Below are 25,210 nucleotides of genomic sequence, written 5' to 3' on the forward strand. Positions count from 1 at the left end.
CAGGTGCTCTTAGGAATGTTTTTTATTGATTATTGTCAAATGTTTTTTGACCTTCAGTGACGTGGAGAGTGAAGTGACAGAAGTGAAGACAGAAAATGAGCTGGAAGATCTCCGCCCGAGCACAGGTGAAAGGATCCCCTGAATTAAAGCAATTTCATTTCATGGTGACTTCATTGAGGAAACTGTGTATTTATGTTTTATTTAAGCTTTGACAACCAGCTTAACAGATTTTCAATTTCCCTACCATCAATAAGCCAGTGTCTCTCCTTTTTGCTTCGACCAGGCTGTGAGCGAGGCACTTGGTCCCTTGTGTGTGATACAGAGGAACAATGGGCCAGTCTGGCAGAAAGCATCAAGGACAAAACCTCCCCACAGGACCGCCACCTCTACCGTGTCATCAGCGAGAACTTCCTGCCCGAGATCAGCAGCATGATTGAGCACAAGGTCGGAACCCAAAGACTACTATTAGTCCCCATTACAAGATTTTATAATATCTTGCCTTAGATGGAGTCTTAAGGGAGTGTGTCAGCCACTACCCAGAACATTGTGACTGAACACCAGCGCATAAACAGCAAGTCCAACCATGATAGATGTACCAGTGTTAATGTCGAAAAATGCTAATTGAAGTTTTCGTTCTTATTCTGACAAATTATGTGTTTATTTGTCAGAAACCGCTAATATACTGACTGTAGTGATGGTAGCAATATCTATTAACTCATAGTGACCTAATAGAGGAACTTAATCTTAACTTTTTCATTTTAATTGAATCTTAACCCAAAATAACACTGCTACCTACCTTTATAGCTTGATTTTACGTTAATCTTAATTGTAAGGTTAGTATGGGGAAAACAAAATGTAAGGGCTAACATGTTAGCATGTTTGAATTTTGGGTGATTATTCTCTGTTGGTTTGTCACCACAAGCAAGCCCTTTCTCTTAACACTTAACCTGGGCCAGCTAAACCACAGGTGAAGTGAAGGAAATCCTTAATTCTACAGACCGCCTAGGTGATGGAGTTTGCCCTGGCCTTTAAGTTGAGCCTGACTTAAGCCCGAGAACTATGCTCTCTGTCTAGTTAGGTAGAAAGAGGGAATAAGTTCTGTGGCCAGCTTCGTTGACGCTCATTTGTCTCATTATATCTTCCTTAGAATGTGTATTTAGCACCTGAGGGGAGACAAGAGACTTGTATACATACATATATGCATACACTTTGTGCCCTGCTCAACAAGCCTGTGTCAGAGCAAACACTATCCACTCAATTTTCTTTCAGACTCAATTCAATACTTCTCAATCAGATTAATTTCTGTCATTTAATGCTTCAGCTAGTCAAAGCTAAAGTAGGCCCTGTTTTTATCCTACTTGTTAGTTTACCACTCCTGTAGTACATAGCCAGCACTGACTGTTGCTATAGAAACACTCTCAGCCTTCCTCCATCATCATCATCATCAGTGAAGTAAAGAATTGTGCTGGCAGTTTGATGTTGGCAGGGGTCAGTCACTTGTGTTGTTCTTCATCAACTGTACACTCAGCTGTAATACTAATAATCACATTATGTGTCATATCCAAAAGGACTCCCTATTAATAGCTTTTCTCTATGCGGAAAATCAGTGAAGTGTTCTAATGGTTTTGTAAAGATGCTGGTCAGTACAGGAGCATCTTGGAGACTTTGCTCTTATATTCAATCTGCATTCATTTTTGAAAGCATGAAATTCCTCTACAACACGCTAGACTTGAACAGAACAAGACAACCCCACCCACAGGGGGAAAAAACGACACAACACACTCAATTAACTGGAAGTACATCCCCTAATGTCCTTATATGCATATAAATTCCACTCATGCCTCACAGCAGGAGGTGAAAATACTGTAGCCTGCCTATTCATTATACTTGATGTCATTATGTCACCACATTTCACCGTGGTACTGTGCAGTCTGTGCTTGATTTGCTCTTTAAGAGCAAATTTATTTGAGGCAACAAGAAGGGAAACAATGAAGTCTGTTTCAATATTTTTTTTTTTCAGGTTGTTATTGTGTGATGTCAAATTAATACATAGCCATGATAATTGAAGCCCTGTGATGTGGGCTATTTCAATTTACAATGATATAGAGCAGAGGAAGTCAGTCGCCATTTTGACTGCTAAATGATTTCAACTATTTAACAAACATCATAATTGTGGGCGTAGCGTAGCATAGCATAGCATAGCATGGTGTGTGTGTGTATACTTTACATATGTCTTTTTTTGTGGGGTGTGTGCACACAAGCGTGTCAAATACACACTGTGTGTAGCCTCTTGAATCCTTCTCTCAATGTGTCTCAGGCTGCTGTCACCAGCCATTTCATGGGGCACTGACAGCAGGAAGGAGCTCACCTTGAGGCAGGACGGAGCCTCTTGAATGACAGCTCTGCTGTGCTGCAGGATTCTCTCGACCTTTTTAAGTGGTGACACCAGAGGCACTCTATCTTCTGTGTGCTGGATGGGGGGGGGGGGGGGGGGGGGGGGGATTTAGTGCTGGTGGTAATGTAGGGAGGAATTGTGGAGCCCCAGGATATGCCAGGGCTTCACACTAAGACAAGGCAGAGATGGAGTGCAGAATGACTAGTTGTGGAGGGCATTAAAGATCAGATCATGAACATCTGTCTTTTTTCCATCTCTCTTTTCTCTGCCTCTCGCTTTCCACCCACATCTTCCTTCCTCTTTTGCCTCCTCACCTGCACACACACAGGCTCGATACAGCCACTAATGCATTTTTAGGCCTCCCATGGTTGTTTTATGGATGGCCAGAAGCCTAGCTGTGACACCTCTCAGTGCTGTTGGCTGTACCAGGCTGACAGTTATTCACAGCCTGGCTTCCCTGATGAACTCTGACATGAGCTGCAGAGGCCAGTTCCTGATATAGACCAGCTTTCAAAGGATCTGCTTAGAGCTCTCTGTTGGCTGGTGTTTCCCTTCTTTACTGTGTGTAATACAGTCTTTTTCAAGATGCATACTGAAGGACTGAAAAAATCGAGCTCGAAAGTTGCAGGATTGTCCGTCTGGTGTCATATCACTGTGTAATGCTTTAGTCAAACTGCAGCATGTCTATACACTGCCTCCTCCATTTCTTACTGTAGCACATTATTACATTATTAGACACACAGGGTTCAATTTTTGTGTTTTATTGTTCCTTTATTATTCATTTATTTTTTTCGGTAGCCTTGTCTGTAGCCTCCAGGGAAAGGTGGGGGAATGCAGGCAGCAGAAGAGAGGGAGTGACTTGGGGGGGAGGGGAGAGCAGAGTCAGTGACCTCTCAATACTCACTGCTCCTCCACAACTCCCCAGGGCCTGTCAGTGTGTCGGCTTGTGCTTGGTTGTCTGTCTTTCTGTCTTGAAGACTCAATCAGTAATTTGTTGGCTATATAAATGACAGGCGTATCCACAGACAGTGTGCAGTTCAAAAAATAATGGAGCTGTAAATTAAAAATTTGAACAATTGAAAATGTAAATATCATGATCAGAAAAAAACAACAACTTTAATTGTTACCTGCTTCTATCTGTTAAGGAGTGATAGGCGGTGCTAATCTGGGACTTTAACAGCTGTAAGGAGCAGGGCTGAACTTGCGCTCTTTATTTTTCCTTCTGCAGGAGCGGGAGCAGAAACAGAAACTACTGGATCCAACCCCAGTTCGCACATCACAACGCTTCTCTGAAAAACACATTTACCAAGACGAGGAGGTGTGTGTGTTTATGTTCTTTAAAAGTATCGCAGACTGCAGGTGTACTACTGCTGTAGCTACGTTTCTGAAAAGACACTGACACATCATAAAATGTCCAATTTGCATACATCATCTGTTGTGATGGTGAAATTTAACAGCACTTGTTTTCACAAAATGTTGTGCAGTTTTTTGTTTTTAGCTACTGCAATACATTGTGTTTGAATGAAGTGTTTGTTTACCAAGTATATCTTGATTTGGGGTGTACTAGTTGTCTAATACACCCCAAATTGACAAGAAATACCTAGTTGTCTAGGTTGCCTCTATACAGTGGTGTTGTATGTACAAGATTAGTGTGGGAAGAGATTTCCAACTTTGAGCTTACACGTATTCATTACAAGCTGTCCTTCCATGAGTCCAAAGTAGATGACCGTGCTTGTGTGTGTGTGTATTCAGGACAATCTGAAGGCCATAGCAGAGGAGGAGAAGAAGAAAGATGAAGAGCTGGACAGGCAGGTCCTGCTGGCTGAGCAGCGACGAGAAGAGGAAAGGCTTCTGTGGGAAGAACAGCAGAGAGAAAAGATGGAGAAGATCAAAGCTGTGGAGGGTAGGATGGATGGCTGCATTGAAAGATGGAGTGCAAATAAAAAGATGTTCAAGTTCTGTCTCCATAGTTTTCCATATTACAGATCTAAATAATATCCCTGTGGTACTGTAGCAATATAATGACGCTTAATGCCAAAAGTCAGATATTAAGGAGCAGCAATAATTTCACATTCTTTCATCAGCGACCTGTCAGCAGCAGGTAGGGGGCTTCCGTATTCTTCTTCCAGCTTGGGGATGGGGGGTAGAATGATTGTGAAGGGCACCCCATGCGCAGACTTTCACATCTCCATTGCTGTGGTTTGGCTCTTAATAGCTCAAAAATCTGCAATAGCACAGCAGCACTTGAAGCCTTGTGATTTATCTATAGTACACTGAGTCTGTGAGAGGGAATGTTCAGGGCCTTTAATCACAGGATCACTTCTCCCCCCGCCATCATCTGTCAAGGGTTAATGAACTGCTGATTGTGCTTCAGTGGAGGAGCCTCATTAATGTATTATAGATGAACAGCAGGACCTGGCCTGCTCTCTGTGTGGATTGCATATGTGGAATCCTGCCTCAAACCTCTTTAATCCACACAGCGGGGGGCTGGCAGGCCTCTCATGTAAAAAGATAAAGCAGCGATACATATGCACCCTCTCTCCTCTGTTCTGCTCTTTTGATCAACTTGGCCAAAGAAAAGATGGCTGAGGAATCCTTCTCTTTCTACTCATCTGAGCTGCCGCTGCCTCTGATGGCCTCGGCCTGGTTTTCATCGACTCTCCAGATAGCATCAATGGGCAGCAAGTGTGATTTTAACTGTAACTCAATAGACCAAAAAAGTGACTGGTCTTTTTATCCTGTGTTCATCATTCTCTCTCAGAGCGAGCCAAGAGGCGGAAGATGCGTGAGGAAAAGGCCTGGTTGCTGTCTCAAGGGAAAGACCTGCCACCTGAACTCTTGAATCTGGAGCCATCTTCTCCTGTCCAAAGAAGACGCAAGAATAAAGAATTGTAAGAGGCTTTGGACATCTGACCTCAGATTTCCCTTGTTACTTGAATGACTTGATTATTTTTAACCTGTAATATGTTTGATGTTTCAGCTATGAAATTGATGACGACTACACTGCTTTATATAAGGGTATGCTTACTCAGCAGTTACTTGAGGCTATTGCTTTATCTGAATCTACATTAATATTTGTTCTAATGTTTGAGCTGATCTCTCTGCTACAGTGCTTGAGGCCTTGAAAGCTCATAAAGATGCTTGGCCTTTCTTGGAGCCTGTGGATGACTCCTATGCCCCCAATTATCATGAGATCATCAAGGTACGACAAGACAATTATAGCTGGCATGCAATAGTAGTGAATGGTGTTTATGTGGTATTGTATTTGTTTATGTGGTTCACATCCTAACTAATGTATTTAGCCACTAATATAGAATTACCCAAGGTTTTGAATTGTTTTAATTTTTCTTTTTGTTTTTTTCCCCTTAGACTCCCATGGACCTGTCCACCATTGAAAAAAAGCTCAATGATGGGGAGTACGTTGCTAAGGAGGAGTTTGTTGCCGACGTGAAGCTCATGTTTGAAAACTGCGTAGAGTACAATGGAGAAGACAGTGGTAAATGAACAACAGTTGCACAAACACAAACTAGCTCCACCCCCAAAAATCCTGCTGCCTCCATTAAGAAAGATTATAAAATGAATGCATCAAAATCCATTTCAGCTGGTATATTCTGTGAGTAAAAAGTGCATGTACGATTTTTGGGGGGTGAGAGTGGGAGTATGAGCAAAAGAAAGGGGGCCTGACTTAGTGCTGTGTTGGGGCCGGGGCCAGGGCAGCCTTGACAGTGATTAATGAGGAGTGATTGAGCTGTGCTCCAGTGCTCAGGGGGATCTGAGCCCTGCAGTGCCAGAGAAACATTCCAGCTCCTAAGCCCCCTGTCTGGAGCCATCCATCCAACTGAATACTCTCCCCAGGGACAGGGGGGAGGATAGTGGTAAGGGGGCCCAGGGTGGAGCAGGAGGAGGTAGGGGTTGGAGGAGCAGAGGTCAACCTACGCCCTCTGACCTGGTCAGCCGGCCAGTGCTGGGCTGAGAACAGAGGCACAAGTGTGTGTTTATGGGTACATGGCATCCGTATTGGAATGAGTGTAAGGAAATGACTGAGATGGAATGAGGTGTGGTTTGTGGGTGTGTGTGCGGAAGGGAGGGAGTGACTTGCAGCTAGTCTTGCCTATGAAAAGTTATTATTTCAGTATATGTGGCACACTGGTAAGGATGCTTTTATAGTGGTGCAGAAAATATGGTTGTGTGTCAGAAGCTGTGTTTTATCATAGCTGGTGTTTGTGTCTGCCTTTCCCCAGAGTATACCATCATGGCGGAGTCTCTAGAGCGGTGTTTTAGCCGGTCCTTATTAAAACACTTTCCATCAGAGGACGGCGACACAGATGAAGAATTCCACATCAACAGCGAAGACAAGGAGCGCAAGGACAAAAAGCGCAGTCGTGGCAGTAAACATTCAGGACCTGAAAGTCTGATCAAGGCCACTGAGCAAGTCCAGCGCAAGCGAAACTCCCAGGGGGGCAAGGGCAACACACCCTCAGAGGAAGAGGACGGCAAACCAACAAGACCACCTCCTCCCCCTCACTGGTCCAATGGCCCCCCTCATCCCCACAGCCTTCCTCCAAGCCAGCAGCACATCCATGAAGGAGACATCAGGAGCATGTACCACCCAGGGCAACAGGTATCCACAGGCAGTGGCAGATTTTTGATTTGGCGGTCGGGGCGGTGGCAGTACCTTAGAAGCTTGGGGGGGCTGTTAAGGGGCAGTAGGGGGCCCGGCAATTGTATCAGTGAGTCATGCCCCCCTAACTTTGCATGTTTTTCAAAGTTCCTCTACATTTCTAAAAAAAAAAAACAAAAAAACAAAACAAAACAAAACAAAAATTTATTTCTCACTTATCCCCCAACATTTAACAAGTGATACGAACACCGTAATCTTTTGGGAATTTTTTCTCTTGATTTCTGTCTGAAATGTAGAACACAAACTTCAATAGTGAATTATCTCTGTTATCTTACCAGCTCCGTCGTCCCCCTGGTCCACATGGTCCTCATGGTCCACCTATGTATGCCCAGAGAATGGTCTTGGATCCCCGCTTCACTTACCCAGTTCACATCCCCAGGCACAACTTTAACATGCAGGTATACAGACCCAGTTACACTTTTGTAAACTGAATTATCACAATGTTTAAGTTCCAGTTTTTTAACCATGGGACCACCATATGATGCCTACAGAGTATACTGAAATTTGCCCTGTCAAGGTGGATGTGGTAAAACAGACCGTATGTTGTAGAGGTCATAATCCCCAACATGATTTTTTTTTTTCTCTCTCCAGCATCGCATGGTTGAAGGACATCACATGGGCCCTAGGTATCCAATGGGCCCAGATCCTAACCAGCAGCAGCCTCCACACCAGCATCAACACCCCTACATGGGTCCAACTCATGGCCCGTCACTGGGCCCACGTCCCATGGCCCTCCAGCCTGGACCCCCTTCTGAAGCCAGCATGTACCCATCCCACCACCGTCCAGAGGGCCACAACATGCACCCCATGGGCAACAGATTCTCCGGGCCAGAAGGACCACCTCAGCACAACTACCCAGGCTTGAGACCTCCAGGAATGGGACTATCCAACATGTGGACTGGTATGAATCAGGAGAGACCAAATGGGATGCGCATGCAAGATCGCAACATGGTGAACCAGCGCAACTTTAGTTATGGTGGAGTCCCTCCTCCAGTGGGGCATAAACCATGGCCAGAAGCTGCTGGATACCCCCACCCTCCTCCGAATAGCCAGTATCAAGTGTCTGCAGCAGCCAGCTCCCCGGGGCCCATGTCGCCACGTCCCCCTGTTCCCCACCCAGACTCCTCTGGCAGGACACGCTTGGCTTCTATGCTGGAAAGCCCAGAGATGCTGGCCCTGCAGCAGCTGTCAGCCTCTTCTGGACCCCCTGCTGGTGCCCCTCATCAGCACACGGGCAACTTTCAGCAGCCTGGGCCCCCATCAGGAATTGGCAGCATCCCAGCTCACCCCTCTCATCAGCCTCCCCCTGCCCCTGAGGTTCAGCTGCTGCATCCTGCTGGAGACAATGGGCCAGACAGTCAGCCATCCCAACAGACAGACATGCAGCCCAAAGGTAGACCTGACCTTCTCTCTCTGTTTCTCGCCAACCGCCTGTATTCTGCATGAAGGAAGCACGGTCTAACCTTTTTCTCCAGAAATGGCATTTCCAAACTGTAGTGCCTCAGTTTGTAAATCAGCAAAGCCCCAATCCATGCCTTCCTCTGTGTCAAGTGCTTTTTGCAAAATTATTTTTTGTAATTTTTCACAGTAAGTGGCGAATTGAATATTCATTAGTTTGGTGAAGCATCAATGGGCATCAATGCTGGTTGCTTTGAGGGTACTGAGGAGATGTCATGTCAGCAGTTAAGCCTCACTAGCAAGCTTACAAGTGTGTTTGTATTCTCACTTTAAAGGAATGGAATAGGATGGCACAAGTGCATTTTTAATTTGCTACTTTTGTGTTGTTCATTGGTTTGGATAAACACTGTGGCAAAAAATAACACATTGGTTGTTGCCTTGTCTAATTGATCTTTTTTAGACTGACAAAGTACACAGCATAATGCAAGACTATTGACTTACAACCATGTTCTTGCCATATCAGTTAACCAATTTTCCATTCTAACCTTGCTTCAATTACTCTTTTAATCCTAACTTTCCTTTTATTATTCTTTATGTTAACAGATTCGACATCAGAGAACAAAATGGCTGCCAACAGAATTTCTGATGCGGCTTCAACAAATAAAAACACTGTTTCAATTCACCAAGAGCAACCTTCCATTCCTAGCCACACTGGACATGGCACTGGGCCAGCAGAGGGAATGCGGAGTCCCCCAGCCCCTAACTTGGGCAGATCACAGGAGAATCCTTCTGGACTGGGCCTCCTCCAAGGCTCAACAGAGAGCCACAAGCAAGAGGTAGATGGCCAGAGATCTACCAGCCACTGTCCCCCTCAACATGTTAGTGCCACGACTGTTTCATCCCATTTTAGCACAAGTAATGTAATCTCCACTGATCCCACTCCACCCAACTGCACTCAGCATTCACAGAACAGTCCACAGCAAAAACCTCTGAGCCCTGCACTTCTTGACCAGAATGTACCACCACTGCATGTTGCAGCATCTCAGAATTCCACTCAGCAGATGTCCGAGAACAGCTTACCACACATGCCAAATGCAAAACAAAGTGAACACCTGCAGAACATCCAAAAACAGCAGCAACCTCAGACAACACAGAGTACCCCTCCTCAGTGCCACCCTCAGAGCTCTCCCCAGGAGGTGACCCAGAACACACAGCAACACAATTCTCTGCTACCTCCTCATCATGTCCCCCAAAACATTTCTCCACGTCCTGCTCAGAACAGCCCGATGCATGGGATGCCACAGAGTGCCGCACAAGGAGCCCAGCCTGGACCCCCTCAGCCTGCCCCGCTCACCTCCTTGCCACCCAGTCATCCTACCCCACTGTTACCCTCCCACCCTAGCCCAGCAGACCATGGAGATCAAAGACCGAGTGAGCCTACAAGTAGACCAAACACAGAGGGCACTGTCGCTCCTCCACAGCACACCACAATGAAATCTGGGCCTCAAAATGGTATTTATAAACACCATCAAACCCTGCTGGTGGGTAGTAACCCAGGTATGCAGGCTCAGAGAGGGCCAGCACCTGCTCACAATCCAGCCATGCATCCACAGTCCCAAAGCCAGGCAAATGGAGCCATGGGTCCATACAGTGTGGGGAACCATCCACACTACAACCAGACAAACATGACCGGGCCCATGCCACCGTCTGCTCACCACACTTATCACAACCAGGCCATTAACCCCCTACACAGTCCTGCTCGCCACCCCACCTACCACCAGCAGGGAGGTACTGCGTACTCCTACCACATGCCAGGCCAGCAGCACCCACAGGCCCACCCCAACATATACCCACCCCATCAGTACCAGCAGCAACACTACTACCCCCAACTCTATCCCCAAGCTCAGGCCCATAACCAGGCCAACAGCAGAGGGAGTTATCCTACAGAAGACTGGCATCGGTCTCATTATCAACCTCGCCAACCTATGCCACCCAGTGCCTATCTGCCTGTAGCTAGTGCCAGAGGCAATGGTCATTTGAAGGAGAGCAGTCTGTCACCACTGGGCTCTGAGGGTTCCAGTGGTGCTAGTTTAGTGTCCCCTGGTCCTGTGCCTGATGTAGGGCTTCACGCTGGAGGCCACGAGGAGGGCAAGTCTGAAAGCAGGGAGCAGGCCAGTGGAGACAGCAGCAGCGGTGGCAGCCCAGCAAAGCAGGTTCGTACGGAGAACTCAGAACGACCCGAAAGCCCTAAAGAAATCCTGGACCTCGACAGCCATAATGCTGCTACCCGCCGCCGTAGCACCCAGCCACCTCACCAACAGCGCACTCCTGCCTCAGCTGCACATGTGACGCCTGGCTTCATGTACGAACCTCGGGCTGTGCACCCTGGGATGCAGCAAGGCGGTGTCCCCCCCTCCTATATAATGTCTCAGGCCCATGGAGGTGGCAACAGAGCCCCTTACCCTGGCCCACCATTCCCTGATCCAGGATGCTTTGCTGCCCAAAGACCTCACCCACACCTGATGGAGGCTCTGCAGAGGCCCCAGCAGCTGCCCTACTCCCCGGGTCAGACACGTATGGCCATGTACAGACACCCTCGTCCTGTGGGGCACTTCCAGGGCATGATGATCCAGCAGAGAGGCTTGGCACCAGAACACTTCTTACATCCAGGGTAAAATGATTCATCCAGTCTTGTTTAGATTAGGGTTTGGAGCCTTATATTATTATTCTCTCTGTATCTGTAGTCTTATGTCTTAGTATATTTCTGTTTGAGCTAAGTTGTGTACTTTTTACACACTCCACAGTAAAAATATCTATCAATCAAAGTAATAATAATTTACAACTAGTATTTGTTCATTTGAATGTAAAGGGAATACAATTTGAATTTGATTTTAACCATGCAAATGGCTTGTGACCTAAAAAAGCATTTGGCCCAAGTTTGTCTAGCTCAAGTTTCTTCTGCATCCCGAGTGTCGGTTGGTGGATTGATAGGAACTTATTCAACAGCTATTTTAATACCTGATTAATTAATTTCCATTCATCAAGCAAAATGCCAAATACATATAACTTCTTAAATAAGATGATTTGCCTCTTCTGGCCTCTACAGAGGCAAATAATTGTTGTTTTCAGAGCCAAAAGTGAGTAAACTGGCATTTCTTAGCAAATGTGACTACAGTAACTCAGCCTTTATGAAGCTTCATTTTGTCTGGAGTACACTGCTGGCCCAGCAGTGTGAAGCTGACCTGTAAGTGTTAATAGAAATGTTAACAACATTCATTGTGTGTTTTTTTTTTTTTGGTTGTGGTCCTAGGCAACAGATGATGGCTGCTCCAGGCGGCCCTAGCAGTAAACAAGGAGTGTGACAAATACCATATCAGAGTGAGTACAAATTACTTTTGACACTTTACACAACATGTTAAAACTTTGTCTTACAGCTTCTAGCAATTTCATCATCCTTCCTTAAATATAAATGCCTTAGGTAGACGGATTAAAGGCATTAAGAATCTCTGAAGTGAACAAAACACAGAAATGATACCATGATGCTGCTGAGCCACGTTCATGTTGTGTGTCTGTCCTAAATGTGCCTAAATTGTAGCCATTTAAGTAATTGTCTTTCTTCTCCTTTCAGGCATGTTATTATCAAAGAACATCGGGACAAAGCAGTGAGCCAAAAGAAAGGATGTGGGCATGCTGACTGGGCTGACGGACACTACAGAAGGGACACTTGCTCCACACAATTCTCTTACTGATTCTCTTACACTGGACAAAAACATTTGGCTCTGTTTTACTCACCACTGGACTTGAAGACTCAACCAGGCAGCTGGTATTACTAAGATAATAATACTGTGAAATGTCATTGAGCCCTGGAAAGCAATTCTCTTTCTGCTTGCCCTTGACCCCCATGGAGCTCAGGGTCAGTTACGGAACAGCTCTGTGGAACTGGTAGGGATTCACTGACTTGCTCAAGGACACTTCACCAGACTGGTTGCTTCCCAACATGAGTATTTGAACTAGGATCCTCCAGCTGAAGGGCAGCCTGTTTAACCACTAGGCCAACCTGGCAAACACAGGTGACACTGCCTTCAAGAACACTGGACAGCCCTCTCCTCTCTGAGCCATTGAGATATGAATGGATGGAAGGCCACTGAACTCAGCCTGCCCCTTTTGTCCATTCACTTTAGTGCTTGATGGAGCGGTTAATCTACTGACAGAACTGAGGAGGACTGTAACAAAGACGAGAGGGACTGTTGATTTCACTGCTAATTTCTGTTCCAACCATATTTTTAAACTCAGGTGTAGAAAAGGAGTTACTATGAGACTGTCACCCTTTACCCAGTCCACTCACAGGCTCCTTGCAGTTGCCTTGGTTTCCTTTGTGAATGTATGAGTGAATGTGTAGATGATAATGTATGTGCAGCAGATTAGCTGTATGTGAAAAAACACGAATACAGATCATTTGTCTGATGCATGAACCGTCCTGAAAAGGCCCAATTACTGTCCATTTCCACCCCAACTCTAACCGTGTTTCTCTAATTCTGGAGTAAACACACACTATATGCATCTTTCAGAGCGGCCTTCATTGTTGAATGTCTTTGACTAGCAGAGAGGGACTGGCAAAGATGGCGCAATTTGTATCCGACTGTATGAACTCTCTGTTATGCACTATGGATTTTGTTGGTCCAGACATCCTAGAATTGAGTGGCCTTGGATAGTCTTATTTTTAGTCAAACATATATGTATAAAAATATATCCTTACTTCTTGTCCCAGATTCTAAAATTGCCGGACAGTGACTTGTCCTTCTAGCTGGTACAGTATATGCACATACACAGAACAAACACATACACATGAAATCCTGTTGTTGATTTTTTTTTTTTGTTGACATATGTTGCATTCCACCAGAAGTTTGTAGCATTAGTTCTTTGCTATGCCCATGGTTGCTTCCTTGAGTACTCTGAAGTGCTCTTCCCCATGTCAATACTAAACGTATCCTCAGGGTATACAGTTTTTATATACGGGTATTTTTCTACATTATTTGAAGGAGGAGCAGTATAAGGAAGATGGAACCACAATTGTGGCAAATCAATCCACCTCATGTGAAGAACTTAACCTTTAGGGGTCTGTATTCATTGTTCTTAACAGTATTTGGCTGAACACACTGCCAACCCCCCCCCCCCCCCCCCAAAGTTGATTAGAGGTGTGACATGGATCAGATTTGAGTTACTCTACATTCCTGTTGATCTGATGATACTGCTTGTCATCACAATTAAGATCACAATCTACCTCACCTAGCCAGTCGGTGGCAAATACAGAACCCCCCCTCCTCCTCTCCTGCTCTGCCAGACTCCTGTGGGTCAACTTTTTATGACCAACTAATGAATTCAGCACCACTTTTAGTTTTTAGACTTGCAGATCTGATAATGAAATGGCCTTACAGTACCTTGGCATGTCAGGTTGCTGTGTCAAATGAAGGTCCTGACAGACCATCTCATCAAGATGCTGACATGTGACTATCCAGCTGTCATTTGCAGATGTGCAAAAGAAGCAATCCTTGGAAGTGTACACTATGGTAACAATGGGACAGCGCTATTATTCTCATTTTTTTTATGTCATATTTGGATTATAATGGACAATACTCCGTCACTGGTCTGAAACGGGACTCTGCAAGTTGGTCTCTTAGTTGTACAGATTGCATGCCTTCCTGCCCACAGGTTGTTGAAAGTAGTACAGTAGGCAGTCTTACAGTCTATGGTCTGTAATAATAGACCGCATAGAGTTTGGCGGCATTATGGGGGAGTTCTTTAGTAATAGGTACCTAAGGCGTTGTGAGGAAATATTTGAGGAAGGATGATGGAGTAGGAAAGTGCTAGAAGTTGTGAGACTATTTTCTACATGTGTCACACAAGAGTTGCCATGGATGACTTATTATTTTGGTAAAATAGGGAATTGTCTCAATATTTAGTGAGCCTGATAGGGCGGTATTGGAGGTAGTGTGGTCTGTGAGGTTGTAATTCTGTTTTATTGTGTGTGTGTGTGTGTGTGTGTGTGTGTGTGTGTGTGTGTGTGTGTGTGTGTGTGTGTGTGTGTGTGTGTGTGTGTGTGTGTGTGTGTGTGTGTGTGTGTGTATGTGTGTGTGTGTTTCTGGTGTGTAGAATGGGCTCCAGATGATTGGAAGTGTGCATTTAAGTCTCACTTTTTTCTCTGCTGTCATCTGTCTGCACTAGTGAAAACCGTTTAGACATGATTAAATGTGAATCATATTTATTTGCTCTCTTAAGAATTTTTGTACATTTTTGGACTTGTTTTAATATAAATGTGGTGTATGTTTCTTTTATTCTTGATGTTGTTTTTGTTTCTAAGCAGTTGTCTTTACCTCAGTAGCATGGCGGCATTGAAAAAAAGACATGCATGTTTCATTTTTAAGTGACGTTTACAAGTTCTTATCTGACTGACATAGATTATTTTGGAATTGGAATGATTTTCTACACTGTACGTTTCCTAGAAATAAATAACTTTTCTCGAACAAGAGTAATTTTCATCATTATCAGTTAAAGAATCATTTAAGAAAAAAAAACACTTTTCATTCTGAGTCACATCACTGTAACAGCAGATCAATGTTTTTTTCCTCTCTTGTGACAGTTGTTCATTAGTTAACACTGCTGTGAATAAATGGACATAAAACAAGGCCATGCCTTTCCACAGTAATTGGCGTATATCTATAATTTGTTATAGAAACTGATAGGCCAAAAGTAATGAAATGCAAACAGACAGAACAAGACAACAATGCAAGACAGTGCATTAATCTATTGGAGTGCCTCACACCATCGCCTTCAATTAGTGCTTATCCTCTTGACGAACATCCTCTCCAGATTGCATGGCACTTCGTCTGATCCTTCTCATGTCTGAAGAGTCAATGATGTGATTTGACGTCAGAGAAAGAGGAAGCAGCGCAGCTCTTCGGGCTTTCTTCTTCCTCCTACGAAGCTCACAAGTAACATATTCCTTTGTTCAGGCCTAATGAGGACAAAAGGCAGGGAAAAAATACAGCTGAAACATGCAATCAAAGCGCTTAAACTGAGCCTTAGTAAGAAGGTTGCATGAATTCTGAAAGTGAGATAACAAACATATTTTTAACAGTAAACAAACAGCTTAACTATGTAGTAGACATTGACATGTCATGCTCTTTACCTGTAGGAAACTACATTTTAGTTGAAAGATGGTGATGGAAATAAGTGTCAGATTTTTATCGCTCTGTCCCTGACAAAAATATGTTTGTATTTTAGAAAGGTATTGGAGGGATTTCAGCAAAATAAAGAATAATAAAACCAAAAAAACTTTTCAGTCTAAGAGAAATGTTTGTCAGGGGGGTCCTCCAGCAGCTTTAATCTTTGACATGTATTGCAGAAATCTCGAGCAGAGGCAGGCTCTGGGTGGGTGGCCGTCTGCCTCAATTGGTTGCTCTATTTGTGTTTATGCACAAACGTCTCACTGCTCGGCTGTCTGCCACAAAGCCAAACAATCAATGTTCGTAGTCGACAATCCATTTCCCCCATGTTTCCCCCTACGCTTAGCCTGGCCCATTATTATTCACTTACATTTCACCAATGAAATTGTTATCAGGGTTAAATTTCAGCCAATCATAGCGGGACTGGGCGGGACTTAGCTGCACCCTGAACACGCAATTTGCTTCAAAGCCAAAACACAGAGAGAAAAGCAAACAAAACATATAATACACGGACACCAATAGTAATTCGTAGTATTGTTTTATTTGCCGACTTCTTCATTTTCTAGACACCGCCGTGATAAAGTAAGCAACCCGACAAAATTATGCTCGTATTTGAAGCTGACAGTCGAGCGCGGTCCGCAGTTAAAGAAGCTTCTCAGCTGGACTTGACGGAGTCGTCGTCGGTTGTGGAGACACCCGCTAAGCTAATGCTGCTACTGTGTCGCAAATGATGCAGAGTATTTTACAGCCACGAGACTTTGCATGGCTAAGATTAAACTAAGGCAACCCAACGTTAACCTGGTTTCTTGTGTCGACGTCTGTTTAGCCTGTTAAAACAAGCTTAAAATGCTCTTTCTTAAGACTATCAGGAATCCTGTCAGTAGCTAGTTTACTTCAAAACATGACCAGCATTTGAACTGAGGTACTAATCTGGTCATTTTTCTCTGTTCCCTCGGTGTTGGGTGATGGAGCTTGAGTTTATCTAGTGTAGAACAATTGTTTTCCTCCAATCAAGCTTTCTTGACTTGTGTGAGGTTGGCGTTAACCTGTGGTAATGTTTTCTCTCAGCCAGCCCCACGCACTCTTCGGACCATGGTCGTGTTGCTGCAGCGCCCCCTCGCGGCGGTGGCCGGTCTGCTCTGGTACTGCTTGACGGGGGTCCTGTCCATCCCAGACCCCCGGCAGAGAGAGGCCCTGATGAAGCTGGAGGCCTCCATGCAGACAGGTGGTCAGATGATCTTGACCGATGCTGAGAAACAGTTGGATGCTCTTCTGTTTAAAATGAAACAGGAGGAGATAATGAGAGCAGACTTTCCTCCCGCCATGCACTTCTTCAAGGCCAGGACCCTCATCCAGACCAGTCCCATCTTCAGCCTGCTCCAGAAGATGCCTAAAGGTGTGTTCAGTCTCATACCTCCAAGTGTGTTCAGAACAACTTCATACACATCTCACACTTTGGCCATCCTCTCTGTGGCGTGTTGATCGTTTGCTGCGAGCTGTAGGTTATAATGGATAGCTTTTTGAATTGCCTATGAAAACCTTTGGTCTTAATCATTCGCCACAGCATTTCAGCTGTCATGGATCTATGAAAGGACACAGTCAAGCTTGATTTTAACATTACCCGACAATAATATTGCTATCTGAAGACTCTAAATTGAAAAAGATCTGTTTTCAATATCAAAAATGCTTGGGTGGCTTTTTTATTAACTGAAAATCATTTGTTTTTCTGAAAGAAAATTCCTCCTCTGAATGAACTGGCCGGTATATTGCATCCAGTTTAGAAACAATCAATTAATTGGTACGTAGATTGACAGAAAAATAATTACCACCTTTTTTATGATTGATTATTCCCTTATCCCCTAGTTATAGCTTTCAGTAGTGAATATTATCTCATTTCACTGTAAACGGAGCTGACATTCAAAGTTGCGACCTTGGACTGTGGGACAGACATTTTTCACAATAGCTTGACATTTTATAGCCTTACTTCTGTGTCAGTGGAGAATGGAGAAGGCTGTGGAGAGGACAGTCATATTGGTGCAGGTTTCTTGCTAGTGTAACACTAAAATACTTGCATAGTGTTTTCAAAAGGTGCTGGAAAATCACAACATTTGGATCTCTCCATTCAGGGAATATCTGGAAGTTATTAATGAACAAAGAATTGGATTTGTACTGTCCCAATTTTTATTTCTTGATAATTCTGGAACTCAGGGGGAGCCCTCCATGTCCATGACCTCTCCACGACTAGCATCGAGTGGCTGGTGAAGAACGTGACCTATCGGCCGCACTGCTACATGTGCTGCACTGACAGCCGGTCCATCCGATTCGTCTTCTCGTCCCAGTGGCCCAAAGCTCTGCCATATTGCTCCCCCTGGATCCTGCTGGAAAACCTCAGGGCCAAGCTGGTCAACACCACAGATCTAGACAACAGGTGACTTACTCTTTGATGTAGTTTAAAGAGTACAAAGGTTTTATTCAAAGAATATCATAGAATAGAAAACATGAACAGCATTGTATATTTTCATTTCATGTCATCACATCCTGACGATTCTTTGAAACTCCATATAGCACCTTATTTATTTTGTTTGTGCATTTGTGCATGTTGTCCTGGGTGTGTGATGACTCCTAACAGCAGCAAGCTAATTTATTATACTATAAAATGTGCGTTGCACATTACCAGTGTTTTCTTTAAAATTTATGGCAGTAACCACTAATGCAACTGTCTTTATCTTTATGCCCAGAAAAGTCATCAGAGATAGCAGGACTTGTTTTTCTCCTTCATGAAGAAGCCATTTACTTCTGCTGAGTTGTGATACCATTTATTACTTTTTATTCTATCTGTATCCTGCTGTCAGAAGTTAGTGTATAATTACTCTGCTACAACTGTCAACTGTCAGCAAAATGATCTAACATCTTTGTTTGCCAGGATGGAAGTTTAACATGATACAGTTTGTATTTAAAGGTCCTATAAAATTATATCTTGGCTCTGTTTTGTGATGTAATTCCTTCTGAAACAAGATGTTGGAGCAGGATATTAAAAAGAAGGGTCTTCAAATCTAAAGCGGCTATTAATTATGAGGAAGGCAGTTTGATTTGATAGGACAGCCAAGAGGTTGGATTGTTAAACCGTTTTTTATTACTTTATTGAAGTTCAAAGTTCTTTATACAGAAGTGTTAAGAAATAAATGTTGATAGTGGTAATGGACCCACAGATAATCTAATCACAACCATGTCTTTACTCTCAGCATCATGGGAAACCTGACAATCTTCACAGATCAGGATCCAGAAACCGTGTACCCCAATCAGGAGGTGATATGGGACACGTTTGAACAGGCCTTCCTTGCAATGTGGGGTCTGGTCACATACGCTCCTGTGTTCAGAGACTACTACTACCAAGGCCTCACCGAGTTTTACACAGACAACGTCATGTATCTGGAACTAAGGGCTTTACTACCAGAGGTACACTAATGCCATGCCTAGTGTGTTCAGTACAATCACTCATCTGTTCATTCGTTGTTACTAAGTGGCGTTTTGTTGGTTCTGAGTTATACGAGTTGGATGGCAGCATTCACAACAGAGCCTGGACTCTGAAGACCTACCAGGATATCACCAGAGACTTCACAGCAGAGCATCCAGACTTCTTTGGAGCAAGGATCATCTTCTCAGTGCATAGGTAACTGCTCTGAATGCCCTTACAGTGGATTTTAGTTATTAGTCTGAATGGCATACTGCTTATTGGCTCTCTAGAAGACATGAGAGGTCGTTGATAGACATTGATCACACTTCAACACTGTGTTTCAGGGCAGTAAATGCATCTGTGATGACTGGTATTGTGGAGGAGGCTATGAAGCTACAGAGGGACTTCCCAGATATCATGGCTGGTTTTGACATGGTGAGTGGAAACGTCTGTTATTGTATGAATGGTGATGAGCACATGTAGGCAGTGTGAAGAGTTTGTTTGCAATTAAATCTAACAACTCTCTGTCTCAGTCTGTGAAAGAAAACATGACTCAAACATGTCTAATGTAATAGCATGACTTGTCATTAGTTGAAGAAAGTGTGTACTTTCTCTCTACATGTACAGGTGGGCCGCGAGGACAGTGGCAGACCCCTGTGGTACTTCAGAGATGCTCTGTCACTGCCAGCAGAGCATGGCGTGACACTTCCATTCTTTTTCCATGCTGGAGAGACTGGTGAGCTTATCAGTGCCTGATGTATAAAACTTCAAAGCATTCAGTTTGTACAGCCACAGTATCACACATTATACACTGCAGCAGGTGGCTCTGAAGTGAATCTATACATGCTGTAAAACAGAGGAGGTTAGAGATGTGCAAAGATAACATGTTAATGTGTGACTAATTATAAGCACCGACAAGCTTTGATTGGAGTGCTGTGTTTTTTCAGGTAAGGGGGAGCTGTTAATAACATGCATTTTGATTTCTCTGTCCTGTAACATGAAGATCTCGAGGGCACAGAGGTGGACCAGAACCTGTTGGATGCACTTTTGTTTAACACTTCTCGTATTGGCCATGGATTTGCTCTGCCTCGCCACCCAGTGGCCAAAGGTCTTTCCAGGAAGAGAGGGGTGGCTGTGGAAGTGTGCCTCATCTCCAACCAGGTACACTATCATCTGTAAACCATACTTTACAATAGAAATATGCACATTTCCAGCTACTGTAGTGTAATACTTAAAAACTTATGAAACAGTTTCCTTTCCTATCCTTATTCAGGTGATGCAGCTTGTAAAAGATCTACGAAACCACCCGGCAGCTACACTGATGTCAGAGAACCACCCACTGGTCATCAGTTCTGATGACCCTGCCATGTTCGGTTCCTCTGGACTCTCTTATGACTTCTATGAAGCTTTTGTGGGCCTTGGTGGGATCAGATCCAATATAGGCTCCCTCAAAGAGCTGGCCATAAACTCTATTAGGTGAGGTTAGGTGATTGACAAACGTAATTTACCATATTACAACTGAATTGTTTGTGAGTGCTTACATGACATGCTTCCAGATGACCACCTGACATGTCCCTGTCTATATTTCAGATATAGTTCTTTGACTCTGAAGCAGCAGGAGAAAGCCCTGGCTCTGTGGCAGAAAAAATGGGATAAGTTTGTTTCTGAAAATGCTCTTTAGACAGAAACTTGCATTTTATCTTCAATTGCTTTCATGCTTCCTGTGAGAGAGGAATGAATGGTAAATTCTAAATGGGAATGTGAAAAGTGTTTTTCCTGCTACAACTTGTATCTGCTGTGAAGAAAGGCCTGTTCCATGTTGCCATAGAGTGAGATTGGCTCTATACAGTTTATAAGCCAGCACAAAACAGACCAGAGCTATGTCGCATAAAATTTAGGATAATTACTTGAACTGCACATATGAATCCATGTTATGTCTATTTCTACTAAGCTTTTGTAATGTATTTGCACAAGATTTAGGCTTGCCTGTGGTTTTGGGAATGTGCCAGATGATTTGTCTTTGGAGTGTGTTTGTGGTTTGCTTGTGCTTTGTAAGAGTGGAGCAAGTTGCTCGTTAAAATCAATGTGTAAATTTTATGTTTTTTGATTTTTAGCTGTCATGGATATATAAAGGCATGGTTAATCTTTACTCATGCAGGCACATTTTTTGTGACTTATGACAAAACTCACAAAGAAATAAAGCAAGTATATCTGCCTTATAGTATTTTTTTAAGCAAAACCCAAGACAACAACTGACAACAACTGTCAGCCCTCTAAATGTTGCAGACTGATTAAAAACAACTGTTGATTTACTGTGTGGTTCAGTTTATTTGGTTTTCTTTTCATGTAGCACCATTATCAGTACTGAGCCACAGTAATGAGCCAGATGTCTGTGCGGCGTGTCATCCATCATCTGCTGCAGGTGTTGAATTTGGAGAAGAAGCTGTCATCAATGCAGCCTCTTTCAATTTTCGGTTTCCTTAAAATGAGACCAGTTTAGAAACACAGAGTGAGACAGCAGCAGTTTATTCACTATTGTGTGTGTAGATGCTAGTGAACAATTGTTTTCTTAATGTTACTGACTGTTGCTTGTGTGTTTGGGCTAGTTGGACGTTGACGCTGTCCAGATGTTGTCTCAGCTGCTTGCTCAGCCTTGCCTGCTGCCTCTCTATTAACAGAGCTTTACGACCTGAGGCCATGCGGACACGACCATGTTGCTCCTCTTCTTGCTTTTTTTCTAATTCCATCCTCTACAGATGGAACAGATAACACAGCCAGTGAACAGCTTCCTGCAGACAGTTTTTTCAGTGGCTGAAAATGAGTGTCATTTGTTCCTCTTACCTTTTTCTCCTCTATTTGATGCTTGTTGAACTGGATGATCTGCTGCAGGCTCTCTACAGGGGCTCTCCTGTCACTGCAGGGACAAAGACCAGGCACGCTCACCACAGCCAGGGTGGCTTCATCATCTTTACCTTCCAGCTGTCTTAGCTGTCTCTTCTCTTCAATCTTTGCCCGCGCAGATGCAGCATAAAATGTGGGGGTGACAGAAAGTGTCGTTACTGCACCTCATAGATTTAAGTCCAGCTCCTTTTCAATCTAAAACGAAAATAAAGTCTAACTTTTTAATTAAATATATGAGTGAGATAAAAGCTGCTCAATTTCAACTTAAAAAAAAATACAATTAAATGCTGCAGGATGTATAAACACAAAAAACATGCATGATGCCATTACTTCTCATCATACATCATGTGTGTTTGATGTGTTTAAGACTACTAAATGAGGCATTTTCAAGCTTTAACGCTGCTGCTTTCAGGATTTCTTTAATTAGAAGTGAAACATCCAAGCTTTGAAGTCAGTGAAACCACCTTCACCTGACAATCTAAAGGAGTACCAGAGTGACTTACCTTGGACAGGTTGTACTGTTTAGTAGCTACAGCTGCTGCTTTTCTCCTCTCCATGTCAACGCACTGAAGCTGCAGAGCTTTGTTGTTCATCTCAGCTCTGCTGTAGTCATAGCGCTGCTCTGAAGAGGAAGCAGAGAAGATGAGGCGAGCTTGTGCAGTCTTTGTGTGTGTGAACATGGCGTCCTGTGTGGGATCTACCTTCCAGCTTCTGTTGATGCCTCTCTGCCGCTCGCTCACTCTGCTGCAGGATGAGCCACTCTCTGAGCTGCTCCTTCTGTCGCTGCCTTCTGCTCTTACTGTCCATGTCCTCACCCACCAGGCCTGGGAGCATCATCTGTGCATCACCCTGCTCTCTTTTTCTACGGAGGTCTGAGTCATTCAGGTCACACTCCCACTGGCTCCGTGGCTGCTGGCACTGTTGCCGGTAGTTGACGATGGCCTTTTCCATCGCGTGCTTCTCCTTCACCTGTCTTCTATGGAGAAGATAAGCTACCTTGCTATTATGAAGCATATCAGCATCTGAATGGAGAACACATTCCACACACAGACCACAATGCATTTCATTAGAACTTGTGAAAATTTTCAGAATTTTCATATTTTCTGGCTGGATACTGTTCTGTCAGTGAGTGTCAGGACATTATTAAAGTAACATCTTCTGTTAACTGCCAGGCTATTTTTCTGTGATAAATTATCCTTCCAGAGCACACGGTACTCGCTGACAAAACTGCTGAAGTGGAATGAATTCAGGAAACCGTGTTTAGCTGGCTCACCATGAGCATTTTGTTCCTTTTTTGCAGCCTCCTCCTGTTTCCTCTTTTCTTTTATCTGCATGTCGAGGGCTTCCTTGTCAACCTATAAAACACCACAGTCATGAGAGCACAGCACATTTACTAAAGTACTGTGCTTAAGTCCAGATTTGAGGTACTTATACTTTACTTGAGACTTTTTTCACTATTTTCTTTTGCAAACCAAACAGTTGATGGAGAATGTAATTGAGACATGGAGAAAATAATCAGCAGATGAATCATTAATTGAATAATCGTTACTTGAGTGCACGAAACTGGTACGACTGGAGTCCCTCTGACCTTTCTAAGTATATTACATCTTTTGGGTCACCAAAATCTATCTTTAAAAATGTTTTGGAAAAATTGAAATGTCGCATTTGATAAAGCATAAAAGCATTACATACATTTTATCTATAAATCAATCATAAATCAACATTGAGTGCCTTTACTTCTAATGCTTGCAGTACGTCTTTATAAACGTTTACTTGAGTGGCTTGTTCCATGCATGCTTTTACTCGTACAGTGTAGTGTTGAACGTTTACTGCTGTAAAAGATCTGAACACTTCTTACACCACTGCAGTTCAATGCCTGTTTGCAGCATTAGCATTAGCATTAGCATCCCTCCGCTACAGACACAGTGAAACACCTAGCGTTAGCATAGCTTACCCCGATAGTCCGCACTTTATCATTAAAAATCCTCTCCTGCCGCTCAGCCTCCGCCTTGCGACGCCTCTGCAGACTTGTTCTGGCGATGCGGTCTGACAGTAATTCAACATTAAGCATTTCGATTAAAAAGTGTCTGTTAACGTTAAGTATATGGTGTTAAACTTGAAACGTTTACACCTGTCCTCTCTAAGACACAACAAACTTGGCTACACTGGTTGCTAAGAAACCAGAGTTCGTCAGCGTTCGTAGGCTGTCGGTTTTTTCCGTTACATACAACCGCACAGTGAAAAGGTGGTATTTTGAGGCCTGGAGGCGCTTTACAGGACATAGAACAATCTTTTACTCATTCCGCATAGTGAAAAGATGGTTGTTTGAAGCCTGGAGGCGCTTTACAAAGACATAGAACATAGTATGAGTACATACCCTGCAAATCAACGGTACACTCGCGCTAGTCATGGCACATACGTTGGCTCCATCAGCTTGAGCAGAGGGCTAATCAGATGGATTAATTCTATATATTGGCTTTTACGTGAATACATAAGGAAAACATTTTGATGATAACGTTTTCAAGCATCTGTTGAATGTGCTCGTTGAAGAATTTATCAGGATATGTGCACAGAGTGAGTTTGCCAGAGGAAGAAAATTCTCATGCACGTTGCCCTTCATCTGCAGACATCAGGAGATGTTCAGAAAGATGGTGTTGGTTTATGTACGGCCGCCCAGAGTGATCACACTTATGACTACCTTCATAACATCATACAGTTCATAGCTTGATTTTACAGCAAAACTCACTGATTTAAATGTTTTTATTTAGCAGGTTTATTTTAACCTGCTGGCTGTTTCCTGTGTTTGGCCAGAAAGGCACACATAAGTACATAAGTAATCAATGTAAGTTCATTAACTTACATTGTAATAGTGCTTTCACACTATTATATATGTGGAATGCTGAGTTTGGGTGTGTTTGGTCTACTGGCAGCAGTATTGACTATACAGTCATACAATATCAACGAACAAGCTGCCCAGTGCTGTCAGAGTGTCCTGCATGAGGTGGGACATGTTGTCCATCACAGATGATAGCTTAGTCTCCCCCGACCTCCACTGGGCTGAGGGGGCATTTCAGGACAGAGCTGGCCTTCTTAACCAGTCTGTTCAGTCTCTGACGTGTCGCTGCCCCAGCAGACCACTCATAGAGGGAGGACGGTTG

The 25,210-nt window shown here is 43.7% G+C and overlaps 3 protein-coding genes across 3 annotated transcripts in view; 2 read left to right on the top strand and 1 right to left on the bottom strand.

The window, feature by feature from the left end:
- Positions 1–15,000, top strand: part of LOC121607993 (cat eye syndrome critical region protein 2) — a 34,833-nt gene extending 19,833 nt beyond the window's left edge. The window contains exons 6-19 of the mRNA XM_041939080.1: positions 58–125; positions 284–444; positions 3,624–3,713; positions 4,148–4,298; positions 5,157–5,286; positions 5,376–5,413; positions 5,506–5,597; positions 5,765–5,891; positions 6,637–7,016; positions 7,355–7,474; positions 7,668–8,469; positions 9,078–11,145; positions 11,785–11,852; positions 12,103–15,000. Coding sequence (XP_041795014.1) covers positions 58–125; positions 284–444; positions 3,624–3,713; positions 4,148–4,298; positions 5,157–5,286; positions 5,376–5,413; positions 5,506–5,597; positions 5,765–5,891; positions 6,637–7,016; positions 7,355–7,474; positions 7,668–8,469; positions 9,078–11,145; positions 11,785–11,836 — 4,279 coding nt within the window. The 3' untranslated portion in view covers positions 11,837–11,852; positions 12,103–15,000. The remainder of the gene's footprint in view (positions 1–57; positions 126–283; positions 445–3,623; positions 3,714–4,147; positions 4,299–5,156; positions 5,287–5,375; positions 5,414–5,505; positions 5,598–5,764; positions 5,892–6,636; positions 7,017–7,354; positions 7,475–7,667; positions 8,470–9,077; positions 11,146–11,784; positions 11,853–12,102) is intronic.
- A 1,136-nt stretch (positions 15,001–16,136) lies between these two features.
- ada2a (adenosine deaminase 2a) lies at positions 16,137–21,366 on the top strand. Its single transcript, XM_041939180.1, has 10 exons — positions 16,137–16,279; positions 16,766–17,093; positions 17,906–18,125; positions 18,940–19,153; positions 19,240–19,367; positions 19,496–19,586; positions 19,779–19,887; positions 20,155–20,312; positions 20,425–20,627; positions 20,742–21,366. The coding sequence occupies exons 2-10, from the start codon at positions 16,790–16,792 to the stop codon at positions 20,830–20,832; spliced, it is 1,518 nt and encodes a 505-aa protein (XP_041795114.1). The 5' UTR covers positions 16,137–16,279; positions 16,766–16,789; the 3' UTR covers positions 20,833–21,366.
- Positions 21,367–21,488: 122 nt separating this feature from the next.
- On the bottom strand, positions 21,489–24,123 carry ribc2 (RIB43A domain with coiled-coils 2). The gene is made up of 7 exons (XM_041939799.1): positions 24,007–24,123; positions 23,326–23,407; positions 22,754–23,074; positions 22,556–22,674; positions 21,993–22,157; positions 21,735–21,901; positions 21,489–21,630 (listed from the first exon to the last, which is right to left on the bottom strand). Exons 1-7 carry the CDS (start codon positions 24,121–24,123, stop codon positions 21,561–21,563), a joined length of 1,041 nt encoding a protein of 346 aa, XP_041795733.1. The 3' UTR covers positions 21,489–21,560.
- Positions 24,124–25,210: the final 1,087 nt, after the last annotated feature.

The sequence above is a fragment of the Chelmon rostratus genome, chromosome 6 (genome assembly GCF_017976325.1).
Source record: "Chelmon rostratus isolate fCheRos1 chromosome 6, fCheRos1.pri, whole genome shotgun sequence".
Classification (NCBI taxonomy): Eukaryota; Metazoa; Chordata; class Actinopteri; order Chaetodontiformes; family Chaetodontidae; genus Chelmon; species Chelmon rostratus.

Excerpts from the sequence above, each read along its gene's own strand:
- ada2a (XM_041939180.1), top strand. The coding sequence starts at position 16,790 with ATGGTCGTGTTGCTGCAGCGCCCCCTCGCGGCGGTGGCCGGTCTGCTC. Across the intron at positions 19,154-19,239 it reads TAAGGGCTTTACTACCAGAG|TTATACGAGTTGGATGGCAG; the intron begins GTACACTAATGC and ends GTTGGTTCTGAG. Across the intron at positions 20,628-20,741 it reads CTGGCCATAAACTCTATTAG|ATATAGTTCTTTGACTCTGA; the intron begins GTGAGGTTAGGT and ends TCTATATTTCAG.
- ribc2 (XM_041939799.1), bottom strand. The coding sequence starts at position 24,123 with ATGCTTAATGTTGAATTACTGTCAGACCGCATCGCCAGAACAAGTCTG. Across the intron at positions 22,675-22,753 it reads GCATCAACAGAAGCTGGAAG|AGCAGCGCTATGACTACAGC; the intron begins GTAGATCCCACA and ends CTTCCTCTTCAG. Across the intron at positions 21,631-21,734 it reads GCCCAAACACACAAGCAACA|GAAACCGAAAATTGAAAGAG; the intron begins GTCAGTAACATT and ends TCTCATTTTAAG.